General features: G+C 40.0%; 1 protein-coding gene across 1 annotated transcript in view; it reads left to right on the plus strand.

The window, feature by feature from the left end:
* The window catches only part of LOC108088594 (eye-specific diacylglycerol kinase), a 95,288-nt gene that overhangs the window by 76,909 nt on the left and 3,368 nt on the right, over nucleotides 1–15,011 (plus strand). Inside the window, 10 exon segments of the mRNA XM_017186450.2 lie at nucleotides 6,454–6,592; nucleotides 7,857–8,060; nucleotides 8,654–8,798; nucleotides 10,595–10,982; nucleotides 11,294–11,474; nucleotides 12,187–12,596; nucleotides 13,443–13,638; nucleotides 13,640–13,737; nucleotides 13,809–14,035; nucleotides 14,385–14,606. Coding sequence (XP_017041939.2) covers nucleotides 6,454–6,592; nucleotides 7,857–8,060; nucleotides 8,654–8,798; nucleotides 10,595–10,982; nucleotides 11,294–11,474; nucleotides 12,187–12,596; nucleotides 13,443–13,638; nucleotides 13,640–13,737; nucleotides 13,809–14,035; nucleotides 14,385–14,606 — 2,210 coding nt within the window.

Genomic DNA, 15,011 nt, shown 5'->3' on the forward strand with positions numbered 1-15,011 from the left:
TCTTTTTCTTTTGATTTTTGTTTCTATACTTGTTTTTTGTGCTTTTGGGTTGTTTTGCCAGCTGCGCCCAGCCAAAAACATCACAAGACACAAATCAGGGAGCCCGGCCACGCCCACGAAATTTTGAATGGCTTTGTGCAGATTGCGCATACGCCACGTGAGCCGGTGGATAAAAATAAAAATATTAAGAATAACAATATTAATAAGGAGGAGGAAAAACCGCGAATATCGCAAAATATGCATGTTCATGAAAGCCATTTCATTTTGGCCATTTCAAATTGGCAACTACTCATTTCCAGTCTTAATTTATGCCGGCATAAATTTACACTTCAACCCAAAGGGGAAAAACATCCCTTCTTTCCACCTGCCGTGTGGTCAAAATCGAGAAGAACACATATAAATGCCGTTTTTAAAAATAAATATCAAGTCACACACATGTTTTAGATTTGAAATGTTTGACTTGCCCGCCGCCTGTTTTCATAATTAACTTAAGTATTTTTAGCAAAAAAAAAAAAAAAAAAAAAAAAAAAATAAATATATAAAAAATATGATGCCGTCGTCGTTGGTTTTTCATTTGGCAAACCAATTATTTCAATTAAATTGTTAAAGCAAGAAAAAATGGAAAATTGAGGGTAACAGTGTTTGGTAAATAATATTAATTAATAAATGTCCCACTTGAATTGTGTTAGGTTTTTTTTTTTTTTTTGGGGAATATTTTTGGTATCGTGATTTTCCATTCGCCGAGAAAAAAATCCCGTGACATCTCCTGTTTTTTGTTTTTAATGCAACTTAGCTTTTGTTTGTTTGCCAGCCGCTTAAATTCATTCATAAATTTTAGTAGCCCCAGATAATTCCTGATTGTGCAATAGATTAGCCCAAAAGCTACCAGGTTTTAGCTGGAAAAGTTGCGAAACGGAAGCGGAGAATAAACATTTTAGATATGAGGTTGATATGGGGTTCAAGGCACTCTCTCTTCTCGAATCTCTTATTCACGCATGATGAGGTGGCAACGCATAAGTAAATTCAGCCGAGATATCGGATATCTTACGTGCGGCATTAACCCATTAAAATTACCCAGACGATTCGACGTAAAGATAACTGGAATAGTTTTTGGAAAGGAAAAAAAAACCGGTTTTGGTTGTAACAATTCTTTAAAATTTTCCTATAGTTTGTCGGTTATTTATGGAGAAAATGTTATCTTATTTTGTACAATCTTTAAGTTGTTTCTTTTTGGCTAAAAGTTTGTAGAAAGAAACTCTTGAAAATTGGTCAAGCAAAATTCTATTTAAACTATTTTCGGAATATTCCCCTAATCCTCCGTTGTTTGCTTTTCCTTCGATTCGCCTTTAAGTTTATTAAATGTTGGAAAACTTTTTGACACAGACACCGAAGCCTTCGGGCCCCGAATAGAAATGCCCGGGTGAACATCAGCATCTGGATCTGGGTCTTCGCATCCGTCTGAAAAGTTTGCTCCAGAGATTTGTCTCGGCAACCCTCCGTTGGCAAGGATATATAATATTTTGCAGGTCCTGTTGCTCCACTCAGCTGCTGCTCTGCTTTGCTCTGCTTATTGAAATGTTTTTCCCCATCTTGCTGGGGTCTCGTTATCCAATGGACCAGCCAAAGGACCAACCAAACCGACCCACCCACCCATCGGCTGCTGAGGAAAATACCTCGCCGGCAGGCCAAACGCTTAATGCCAATTAAGAATATTAATTTAATTTGCAGCCCTAGCTCGTTTAGTCCTGTTCGCTTCGGTTCAGTTTGGACCGGTCCTCCTTCTTCGATCCCCTTTCCCCGCCTCTCCTCTCTTTTTGGTGCCCAATCTTTGACCATTTGTCGGATGCATCTACTTCTACACAGGGAGAAGTGGGTTGTAAGATTAAAAGTGAATATAAAGTGAGCTGCAGGATGAAAGGGGAGGTTAAAGACAATTTCAAATATATTTATCTGAATACTTTAACCAGCTATCTTTTAAGGAAATTCTTATGTTTAAAATTGAAAATTCTAGAATACAAAAATATTTCATATTATTAAATATATGCTTTATTATATTTTCTTGTAAAAAATCTTTTATTTTTTGTTTCTTCTTCGAGTGCACATCTCTCTCGTTTCTCTGAGTGCACTCCAAAGTGGCTGCCTCCTGCTCACGGCAATTGTTAATATTCATTAGCTTTAAATCCTTTTCTCGAGTTGTAGCCATTTCGTAGTTCAGCAGCAGCAGGAGCAGCCACTCCAGAATCCAGAATCCGAGAATCCGAGAATCTTTTTTGGGGGAGGGAAATGCGAGTTTTTCGGTTGGAGAGAAAGTTGTTGCCACGTTTTCAATTCGAATGCCCGGGCATTAATCGCAATCAACAGGACTCGCAGGACGAAAACGATGGCAACGACGATGGCCAAGACGTGCGGATAATTTTTCATTTCGACCAGTTGAAATGGATTTCTCATTGGCTTAAAAGCGCAAATGAATGGATGATATATATTCAGATTCAGATGCGTATTCAGGATCTATTCGAGGGTCATAGTTTTGTGGGTGTTTATTAATGGCTCAAAGGCTTTACGGGGTTTCTCTTTCTCTCTCTCAATTTTTAAGTACTTTTGAATATTTATTTATAACTGCAGTTTTTATTTTGCGATTTTATTATGTCAAAGTCAAAGAGCTCGTGGCGAATGCAAAGTGTCATTATTGAAATACGCAGAGATATTTCAAGGTTTTTATCGATTTTGTCAATGAGGCCACAAGCGAGAGAATCGGAGGTGCCGACCAGCGATGGAATCTCAATCCCATTTCCAAGTCCGGACCATTGACGACAGTTTGCTGCCTTTCATTAGCCGAGCATTTTTGTCCGCCTGCTTTCCGCTTGCCGCCTTTCCTTACCACCCACCCAACCCCACCCACTTTTATATGAGCGCTTTTCCACCTTCTCGTTTTCGTTTACGTTTTCGTTTTGTCTCGGCGGCAAAGTCCAGTCCTCTTCAAAGGCAGTCGACATCGAAATTAATCACATTTGAATTGAAATTGCGTTTCAAGTTCTGTTACGTCTTGCTTGGCTTCGTTTTTCATTCGTTTCATTTTTATTCGGCGTCTCTCGCCATTATTTCTGTGGTCACTCATATTTGGTATCAAACGATTCTAATTACGGATGATTGCCCCTCTTTTTTTCGGACCCAAATGTCTCGAAATCGCTTTGTATAATGTTCGGCATATCAAAAGGTTTTGACAATCCTTTGCCCAGACAAATTGTTTGCCGATTGATTTTCTGCAAACTAACAATCAATTAATTTAAATACTCCAAAATCTAAGGTAGAATTTTTAAAGCCCCAATTCAACAAGCAAGCATTTGCGTAAGACAATAGTCTGGCTAGAGATAAACTTTCAGGACATTCAAGCCGTTTTCATTGTCGAAATCTTTTGGCCAGTGGCAAATCTTTAGCAGACACTCTAGAAAACCAGCAAAATGGAATTGGAATTTCCAATGATTTCGCCAAGTTATTTGATGAACTATAAGCACAAAGCCGTCTCAACTTTGGTTTCCATTTCAAGACACGATTTTCACTGCAGATTCTCTTAAGACTGCAGTCGGCAAAATGATTTGCAATTCAATTTCGCCACTTTGCGCGTCCGCCATTTCTTAGTTTACTTATCCCTTATTTTCCTGCTGAGTTACTTAAAATATTTGCAGGCGTTAAATATCATGGCAACACCATGAAAAGCATTTTTTTATTTTTTTAACAATTTATTACGTATTCTTGTGAGACTTAACTGTTAAATGGGAACGAATTCTAACAGGTTAGGAATTTAAATCTCTATGGAAATCATAAAGATTTTATATTTTCCAACGTAGTTTTAGTTAACAAAAGCAAATCAGACAAGTGAAATGCTTGGAAAATTGTTTTCAAATTGCAGTGTGTGTGATTGTGTGTAAGGATACACACCCACACACGCGGACACGCTACATTTAACGGTAAATCAAGCGTGTATGACAAAATTTGAGTAGCGCGTCAAAAACAGAGCACAAAACGTGCACGAAACGCGCACAAAACGCGTACAAAACGCGCCCAAGCAGCGGAAAAAACGCGTTGAAAGGAGCGGCGCAAAAAAAAAGGCTATTAGGCAAAAAGTCGCGTAAACTTTGACAATTGACATGGAAAATCTGCAAACCGGCAATAAGCCAGGCCAATAACATTCCATCTCGCTCTAAAATGAGCAACACACGCAGTTGGGGCAAAAAAGTACAGAAAAAAAGAAATTACTACAGAGAAAAACAAGTTCCATCTGATAAGAATTTAATTACAATGCACATAAACAAAATGTATACAAATGTATTAAGCACACACGCACACCAACGGACAATGGCAATTGCTGTGCGATGGAGCGAGACAGCAGATTTGATATCCAAATAGGGCCTCCGGTCAAAGTTCTACTTTCCTAAACTTTTTCTGGGGAATTTTTAATGCTCTACAAGCTGGTCAAGTTCCAAAAATAATTTTTGGGACAATAATAAGAATACATAATACTTGTCAAGCAGTTTGAATATTCTAACCTTTAGAGAGAGACTATAGTACTCTGGACAAATGTGGAAATAAATACGTTTTACCCCATATTATCCCTATATATTAACTATTTTTTTTGTGTGTAGTCCAATTTTACTAAACTTCTATACAACCCTTTTAAAAATAGAGTGTAAGCGGTGTATAAAATCGTATAATAATAAGCCAAACCCAAAGCAGAATCTCCGGGCAATCTTTTTGCGCCATAATGACAGCCGCAGACACAAAAACGGACAGCAGCAGAAGTAGAGGCACAGACCGATTCAGATTCAGAACGAGAATCAGCGACCGAATCGGAGACACAAAAATCGAAATCCGTATCCGAATCGGGATAGGAATTGCCATTGCGATTGGGAGCTGAATGCAAATAAGCAACAAAAAATACAACAAGAAAAGGCAGAAAAACAGTACCAAAAAAAAAAAAAATAAATAAAATCCAGACTACAGAGAGTGTGTAATGAAGTGAAGTGAAATGTAAAACGTGCAAAGAAAGAAAGAAAAAAAAAACAAGAAAAAAATAAAAAGAAAGCAAGGTAAAAGGGAACGGATGTGGAAAAATAAGTCACTGTAAAGACCATGTTCATATCTTATTTGAACTGTGACGCCAGCAGCAACAACAACAGCAGCAGCAGCAGCAACTGCGGATGCGGCAGTAGCAACAACAACAATAACAACATCAACAAAAGCAACAGCAACTGCAGCAGCAACATCACGAACAGCAACCAAAACATTTGCAACAATAGCAATAGCGATATTTGTAGCAGTTGCAACGACAACAGCAACATCAGAAATATCGAAAGCAGTGATAGCAACACTGCAACCTGCAGCAATAGTTGCAACAATATCAACTGTATTAGCCAAAATAACACCGACAGCAGCAGCACCAACAGCGAATGCAACTACAGCAATATTGACGTCACTCCGAGCTGCAACTGCAACTGCAGCATCTGCAACAATATCAACTGCAGCAGCAGCAATTGTCCCTGCAGCAACAGGAACAACGCGGCGGCAATATTCGGCATGGAGCGATTGTTGCACGCTGTTCGCGAGGAGTTCCAAACAGAGGATGAATATGAGGCGGGATTGGATGAGGATGACGGGTGCAGACCGCACAGAAGCAGCATCAGCAGTTGCTGCAGCAGCAACAGCAACAGCAGCAGCAACAGCAGCAGTAGCAACAGCAGCAACAGCAACATCTCCACATCGCAATTGCCACCGGCGCCGAGAAGACGATTGCAGCGAAGTGATAGTTTCGGTTCGATTGGAGGCGCTGTTGCGGGGGGCGTGTCAGGAGCGGGAGGGGCAGCGGGAGTGGGAGGGGGAGGGGGAGGTGGAGCGGTGGGAGTGCGACGCTTTCGCCGCTCATCCATCGGCATGCAGCGGAAGTCGGCCTTCCGGCAGCGGAAGCTCGACTCTTTGGGGGCGTGGCGGCGGAAGAGGTGAGTCCCTCAAATATTCAGCAGGGGAATCCCCGCTTTTCAATCTCGAATAGTTATTAAAAATATATGAGGATGCGTTCGTCCCAGTGGGGGAAGCAAAAAACATACTTAATAAAACCAAAATAAATCTGAAATTTAAAACACAAACTACAAAATTTGGTTTGAAGATTCTTGCATTAAGCGTGTTTAAATGTTCTTTATAAAAATAAATAGGCATATATAAATGTTCAGAAAATTTGTTGTATAGTGTATTTATCAGTTTAATTTCTTTTTTAAATTTCAATTTTTTAAGCAAACAATTATAATGAACGAAACAAACTATCATTACATTTATCGAATGACCACATTTCCATTGCTTATCGAGTGCAAACCAATATTCTATCTTGACCATTTTAATAATCTTTCTAACCTTTGACCCCCTGCTTCTTCTTCTTCTTCTTCTTCTTATTCTCCATCCAAGCAGGCGTACCGCTTCGGCGAGCAACTCCCGGCGACCAATTCGAATTGTTCCCGACTGGACGGAGAATGCGGTGCAGGGGGAGCACTACTGGAAGCCCACCTCGGCGTCCGGCGATCTTTGTTGCCTCAACGAGGAGTGCATTGTGAGTAGCTACAGTGAATACTTGTTGTACTTACAGTAAATATTATACACATATCCCCTTGCAATGCCCTGCAATACTTTCAATTCAATTAACACAACAAAAACGAGAAGTGAAGGGCAGGTTACATGTGAGGGTAATTTATTTATTGCGTGTCTGTCCAACATTCACGCAAAAAAAATGGGGAGAAGGTGGGCGAAAAGAGTGTGGGTTTAGCACAAGAACGATGGGCGTGTCATCAGTTTGGGGCAGCTCCAGCCAAAAGGAACAAAAAGCGTACTTTATCAGACTCATTGTCAAAGAAAATGGGGAAAGGGAAAAGGAAGGGAAAGGGGGTGGAAACCTTAAGGGAATATAAGTCATTTGGGGAAGACCAGCTTGTAGGAAAATTCCTGTCTTATCTCAATCTGTTTCATACCACAAATTGAGCGGTAGTTGGGGTAAGGTAAAAAATCTGAATATTAAATAAGTGCTCCGTCTTTAGCTTGCCAGAAAATATTGATTAAGTGAAGAGCCAAAAAAAAAAATAATTATGATATAACAATAAAAATGTAGTAAGGAAATGTACAAATTTTGTATTATAGAATAAAACGTGTAGCTAGAATGTTTTTTTTTTTTTATAAAAACATACATTGTAAATTCCTCAGAAAATTCTTAAACAAACTTTAACCATTAAACCTTGGCAATCCGAAAAAAAAATTAGCCACTTCAAAGCCAATCTCAAACTTATCTTCGCCCAAACTTTGCCTGAAAACAATTAAACAAAAACAGCTCCGCAAAGTGCAGCTAACTAGCTCAAGGTTTTCCTTTAGTTTACCCAAGAAAACCTCTTTCAAACACCTGAGGCTGTCTCCTTGGCGGGAATCTGTTTTCTGTTTTCACCTGCCAAACCGCAGCAACCTCAGCAATTAATTGTCAAAGTTCGTTTCTCGCGAAATGCAAGCGCCACTTGCAACTCCGTCATTTGGCTGCGGTTTTCTGCGACTGCAGGAAATTGCTAATTAGCCAAAGAAAGCAAAGCACAACAAATTTAATTGCAGAGTGATTTTAAGTTTTTAAGAAATCACATATTGAGGAAATTAAATGTTCTTTTTTAGTTTTCTTTCTTCCATAGAAAGACTGTCTGGAAATGCAGCAATAGTTCAATATAAATAAAAAAAAAATAAAAGTGTTGAAATAAATATATTTAAATATTTTTAAAAATAGAACCAGAGCTACTCTACTGAGAAACTCTAACGTTTTTCCTGCATTTCCATGCGATTTTCAGAAGAGTGGACAGCGGATGAAGTGCTCCGCCTGCCAGCTGGTTGCGCACCACAACTGCATTCCGTTCGTGAACGAGAAGGCCTCGCTGGCATGCAAGCCAACCTACCGGGACGTGGGGATCCGGCAGTACAGGGAGCAGACCACCACCCACCACCACTGGGTGCACCGCAAGCTGGAGAAGGGCAAGTGCAAGCAGTGCGGCAAGGTGGGTTCCCTACACGAGTTCCTTTCTTTTCTACCCATTATTTTCTTTCGATTTTTAATACTTTGTTTATCGAAAAACTATTTGAGTATTTACAAAATTTAAATTAATTTTTTTTTTTTTCAAGTGAGTTCAATTTTATTCCATTTTGTAATTGCTTAGTTGAAAAACTGTTTAAAGCTGAATGTTCAATAACTTTTATTGAATACCAAAAATATTATTTAGAAAAGGAAATTCCAGAAATCAAATATTCTAGCTAACTTCATTAAAAAAAATGAATTAAAAAAATTTTAATTTTTTTTGTCACATTTCTAAAAAAAAATATCCAGTAACTATAGAATATTTCTTCTTATTTTGAATTATTCAATTTGTTGGTACTTATATTTATTTATAGGTATTTATATTATATTCAATTTTCCTAACCAAATATAACATTTATTTGTTTGAAACTTGATTGATGTATATTCCACATGACACACCTTTTAGCCACATCAGTTTGATCTGCCTGATTTTTTGCTCTGTGTGTGACAAATATAAACTGATTCTGGAACTAGGATATTATTAAATTATTACTCGTTATGCACTTATCCCTTTAGTTCTTTCCTATGAAGCAGGCGGTGCAGAGCAAGCTCTTTGGTTCCAAGGAGATTGTCGCGTTGGCCTGTGCGTGGTGCCACGAGATCTACCACAACAAGGAGGCCTGTTTCAGCCAGTCCAAAATCGGCGAGGAGTGTCGTCTCGGTGAGTTGGCCATATGTACCCCCTTTCAGCTCCCCCCTTTAGCCCCCTTGTAGCCACCTTTTTCCTGGTGCCCCTGCCCGCTTTCCTTTGATTAATTACGTGACGTGCATGCAAATAGATTGCGGTCCGTTAACTTAATTAAGATTTGTACATTCAAACCGAACCCAAATCGAAAAAAACAACTCCGTGGGTAGCCGTAACCCTTTGCAGCTCTTTTTGTATCCCTTCGATTTTCAATCGGTTTATTTGGTTAAGTTAAATGTGGGTAAAGAAATTGTAGCATAGTTTTTGGGGAAGTAACCTTCTAATAAGGATATTTTTACTTTAAACCAATCTCTTATATAAAAGAGAATTCTGTTTGGTAATTTTGTATACCTTTAAGGTTTGCCTTGGAACAAACTATTTGTAAATACCAAAACTCCTTAGTTTGATAATAAACTCAGCACAGCATCCCCAAGTGAATAAAAGTAGCCTCAGCTAAGGTTTCCTATTATGGGACATCATTTTGTATCTTGTGGGATTCTTGGGAAATTCTTTTTTTTTTTTTTTTTTTTTGTTATGCAACCACTTGCGCAATAAAACAACAACCCTGGGGTAAACATCCGGGGAAGGGGAAGGGGGAGGAACTAAACTATTTTCAATTAATGTAATTCCAGTAAATGCTGACGTGCCAGCACCTCCGTTGGTGTTTATAAAAATAAATTCCTTTTCCCGGTAACTGTGTGCAACTATGACAATGATGTTGCGGCAGCTGGGGCGACTTAACCGCTTCCTGTTCACGTTTTTATAAAGTGTCTCAATGAGCAGCTTGTTAACACACACTCTCTCTATAACACACACACACACACACACACAGCTCCTGGAGACCATTACGCATTACGGTTCGAGAAAGGACATTTACAGGACATGGATGGGGACATGACCGGAGATGAGAACAAGAACGAGACAGTACGAAATAGAATTACGAGTGGGTGGTGGCTCACTTGGGGTGTCCGTCCTTTTGTCTGGGTGAACCAAACACCCACTCTCCATTCTCCATTCTCCATTTGAGGTCCTTTGGCACTCATAATTGCTCTTTGGTATTCCAGCTATGTGGGGGCTTCCCTCTTAACTTTCTCGGAGTGAAAACCCCTCTGATTTCTGCCCTTAGATGGTGGCAAATTAAATTTAGTTGCCTGGCAATCCTTAAGCACTTTCCACACACAATTAGCTTTGCCAGCCTGGACACCTGGTTTATTCGAGCACCTTTACGAAAATGTGACAGCTTGATTACGCCACAACATATTACATTAATGTTGATGCGTAGATGCGTACTAAAAGCCCAAGGGGAAACTAATTGATATTTTACCCAAAATCACTCTATTTTCCCCGGAAAACATATGTGGGTTAAGTGGTCTCTATTTTCATTCCAATTACACTTGCAAATCATTTACCATTAATGGGTATTTAAAGAGATATTATTATTATTTAATTTACACTGAAATATTTAAACATATATAGTATAACTCATCAATCCAAGAAGTGTAAACCTGAGCGATAAATCTTACGAAATGAGTGCTCTTTAAATGAAAGATTAAATATTTAAATTAAATATTATAGGATCAGAATCAACTCTTTAATAATAAAATATTATTAAATTGTGTCACTCCTGTGGAGAACAAATATTTATTAAGTTTAATAAAAATACCTGTGGGGTTCCTTATAATTTTTAAACTTTTTTCCAATATGCTATCCATTTTTTTGACAGTGTAAAATTCGTACTCATCTCGTTTCTTCCCTCTCTTTCTCTCCCGCAGGCAACTATGCGCCCATCATTGTGCCGCCATCCTGGATTGTGAAGCTGCCGACGAAGGGGAACTTCAAGTCCTCGATACGCGTGAGCAACAAGAACAATGCGGCCTCAGGATCGGGGGCTCGGCTTCAGGGGGGCGGAGGGGCTGGTGGCGGAGGGGGCGGGGGAAAGAGCAAGAAGCAGACGCAGCGGCGGCAGAAGGGAAAGGAGGAGAAGAAGGAGCCGCGGGCATTCATCGTAAAGCCCATCCCGTCGCCGGAGGTAATCCCGGTCATTGTGTTTATCAATCCAAAGTCGGGCGGCAATCAGGGCAACAAGCTGCTGGGCAAGTTCCAGCAACTGCTCAATCCCCGCCAGGTCTTTGATTTGACGCAGGGCGGCCCGAAAATGGGGTAAGTACAGCAACATTCAAGTGCACTAAACAAAATTTCTGAAAATTAAACACAAAAGAATAGAAGAGCTCAGAAGTAAAGAAGGATAAAGAGAATAAGGATTCTTTTCAATTCAGATATTTTAGAAATATATTAAACTGTTTATTGAACAGAAAATTATTTTGAAACTCATTAATATAGATTACAAACTTAAATTGAATTGCTTTTAACATCATTTTGTATCGTAGGGCTGCTTAGGCATAATTATTTGTTATAGTTTTTTAAATTATAGGATTTCCTATTCAACCCACTTTCGTTTCCTTCCCTTTCAGCTTGGACATGTTCCGCAAGGCACCGAATCTGAGGGTTTTGGCCTGTGGAGGTGACGGCACTGTTGGCTGGGTCCTGTCCGTCCTGGATCAAATCCAGCCGCCACTTCTTCCGGCTCCGGCTGTTGGCGTCCTGCCCTTGGGAACCGGAAATGATCTCGCTCGCGCTCTCGGATGGGGAGGGGTGAGTAATTTTCTATAATCGTAAACAAAAACACTCAAATTCTTACCACATCTAATTAAAAAAGTCGATAAGCAATACAAAAATGTGGTATTAATTTGATAGAATGTAAAACTAGGTAGCTATAAGTAAAAAAAAATATTGTGAGGCTAACGCCAAATTTTACAATATTTTTTTTTTCAAATTAGATTTTTTAAAAATTTACAAGAAGTTTTAAGACATTTCGGAAACAGTGCGTATGAGTAATGTGATCTTAAATGGAATAAATTAGCCAAATAATATTTAAATTATAATAAACTGTTGTTTTTTGAAAGCTAAATGAATTTATGGAAATAATGCCATATTTATGACATACAAGATTCCACTTATCAAAAAAAAAAAATTAGTTTTAGTCATCTCTTAGCCATAAATATTATTGTGAAATTTATGTTCTTATGCAACAGTAAGTATAAACTACTAAAAAACCGAAACATTTGCTAAAAGTTGATCTCATATTAAACTATAAATGCATTCAAGCTTTTTCCATACTGCTCATGTAAAACCCGAACTAAGAACCATTACTAACAAAACGCTTGGCTTCCTGGCAAAATGTCGAAAAAATTAAAGGCATTTACCGCTAGACGTAAAACGTAGTTACATTTAACATAGACCTTAATCTTGCTCCAAATCATTACACATAAAAGCCTCAATAATTTTAAAGTCTATCGTCTTGCAGGGCTACACGGACGAGCCGATTGGGAAGGTCCTGCGCGAGATTGGGATGTCGCAGTGCGTGCTCATGGATCGCTGGAGGGTGAAGGTCACGCCCAACGATGACGTCACCGATGACCATGTCGATCGGAGCAAGGCGAACGTTCCGTTGAACGTCATCAACAACTACTTCTCGTTCGGCGTGGACGCCCACATCGCCTTGGAGTTCCACGAGGCACGCGAGGCACATCCGGAGCGCTTCAACTCGCGGCTGCGCAACAAGATGTACTACGGCCAGATGGGCGGCAAGGATCTGATCCTGCGCCAGTACCGCAACCTCTCGCAGTGGGTGACGCTCGAGTGCGACGGCCAGGACTTCACCGGCAAGCTGCGCGACGCCGGCTGCCATGCGGTCCTCTTTCTGAACATTCCGAGGTGGGCTTTCAACTGAATGTCCCTTCAAATAGAATAAAATGTTAAAGTATTAAAATTGTTTGTAGTTTTTAGTGATTAGGCCGAGCTAAATCATATCTAAATCTTTAAATGTATTTCATAATTATTATTTGGATTAAAGCCATTTTTTTATTGACTTTAAATAATATTTATATTGAAGTTGACAGGTGTTTGTTATAGTGCCTTTACTTGCAATATATTCAAGTCTTGAAAAAACGTTTATGGCAACCGTGCGTATGAGTAATATATTGTGTAGCCATTTAAATTAAGCATACGACCTGTTAGCCGGCTTACCAAAAGAATCAATGGCTTCAAATTGGGAACGATATTATAATTCCTCTAAATTTTAGTTTAATATATTCAAGCCTTTTCAAAAACGCATATGGCAACCGCGCGTATGAGTAATATATTGCGTAGCCATTTAAATTAAGCATACGACCTGTTAGCCGACTTACAAAAAAAATCAATGCCTTCAAATTTGGAACAATAATATAATACCTCTTAACTTTAGTTTAAAAGCCTTTTTAAAAATGCTTATGGCAACCGCGCGTATGAGTAATATTTGGTGTAGCCATTTAAATTAAGCATACGACCTGTTAGCCTGATTTCCATCAATGCCTAGGAATACTTCAAACTGGGAACAATATTATAACTTTAGTTTGAATTTAAAAACAAAATATTGAAACCCATTTATTCTAAAAATTACTTCACAACACAATTTCTTTGTACGACTTGATTTCTGGCACGTTCTTGCTTCACGTTTTTTGCTGTTTCTGCTATCAATTTTTGAACACCCATCGCTAATCGAGTTTTCCTGTATCCCTGCAGTTATGGCGGTGGCACGCACCCGTGGAACGACTCCTTCGGCGCCTCAAAGCCCTCGATTGACGATGGCCTAATGGAGGTGGTGGGTCTGACCACCTACCAGCTGCCGATGCTGCAGGCCGGAATGCACGGCACCTGCATTTGCCAGTGCCGCAAGGCGCGCATCATCACCAAGCGAACTATTCCGATGCAAGTGGACGGGGGAGGCATGTCGCGTCAAGCCATCGGTGATTGAGATCGAGCTGCTCAACAAGGCTCTCATGCTCTCCAAACGAAAGCATGGACGTGGCGATGTCCAGTGAGTAAAAGAAATAATCATTCTCCCTAGTTTTTGGTCTAAAGTTAATAATATATATATGTTACCTGCAGGGTAAATCCGCTGGAAAAGATGTCGCTGAACATTTTGAGGGTGACGATGCAGCAGTACGAGCAGTACCACTACGACAAGGAGATGCTGCGCAAGTTGGCCAACAAACTTGGCCTAATCGAGATCGAATCGCAGTGCGATCTGGAGCATGTGCGCAATATGCTCAACGCCAAGTTCGAGGAATCCATCTCGTATCCAAAGGTCTCACAGGATTGGTGCTTCATCGATTGTAAGTGAACTTTAAATCTTAAGAAACTGATTTCTTTTTCGATTCGGTTAAAAAACCAAGCTTGCACATTTAATAAAGATTTTGGAACAGGGATAGAAGAATTCATTCTTAAAGATTTTTAAAACATTATTTTTTTTTGTTATACAATTATGTTTTTGATAAGTAGCCATTTGAAACCCCCTTATATCACAATATTTTGAAATAATATATACTTTATATTCTATATAGAATATATTTTATCATGATAAAATATTGTATAACATTTATATAAGATAAATGACATATTTTACTATGATTATGTTTTTTATTACATTCACATTTACTATAATCTACCAATATTTGTTTCTAGCCTGCACCGCGGAGCACTTCTTCCGCATCGACCGTGCCCAGGAGCATTTGCACTACATCTGCGACATCGCCATCGACGAGCTGTACATTCTGGACCACGAGGCGGCCACCATGCCGCAGACACCGGATCAGGAGCGCTCCTTTGCGGCGTTCTCGCAGCGGCAGGCGCAGAACGAGCGGCGCCAGTTGGACCAGGCCCAGGGACGCGGACCGGGCAGCACCGGTAGGATCCTGTTAGCTGGCTGCTGGCCACCGGTGGCGGTGGGGTGGCAGGCCAATCGTACCGCTCGCACCGCTGACGAGCTGCCGCTCCAGGAGCGTTTGGCGCTCTACCAGCAGCAGGTGGCCGAGCAGCTGCCGTACCAAGACAGGCGCATGTTCCTCCACCTCCACTTCCGCAAGCGTCGCGTCGAGATCTGATTGCCCTTCAATCCTCATCCCCCGCCCCCATTAACCCATAAGCCCAATAAAGCCCAAGAAGCCACCTCCATCAAGTCAAATTTCGAAGGGGGGAAGGCGGCGGAGTGGAGGGGGGTACCAGTTGCAGTCGGCCCACTTTTGTTTTCGTTGCATTGCATTTTGTTTATGGTTAATTACGTCTTGCATGTCTAGTCACTAACATTTACAC

The sequence above is a fragment of the Drosophila ficusphila genome, unplaced genomic scaffold, assembly GCF_018152265.1.
Source record: "Drosophila ficusphila isolate 14025-0441.05 unplaced genomic scaffold, ASM1815226v1 contig_198, whole genome shotgun sequence".
Taxonomy (NCBI): domain Eukaryota; kingdom Metazoa; phylum Arthropoda; class Insecta; order Diptera; family Drosophilidae; genus Drosophila; species Drosophila ficusphila.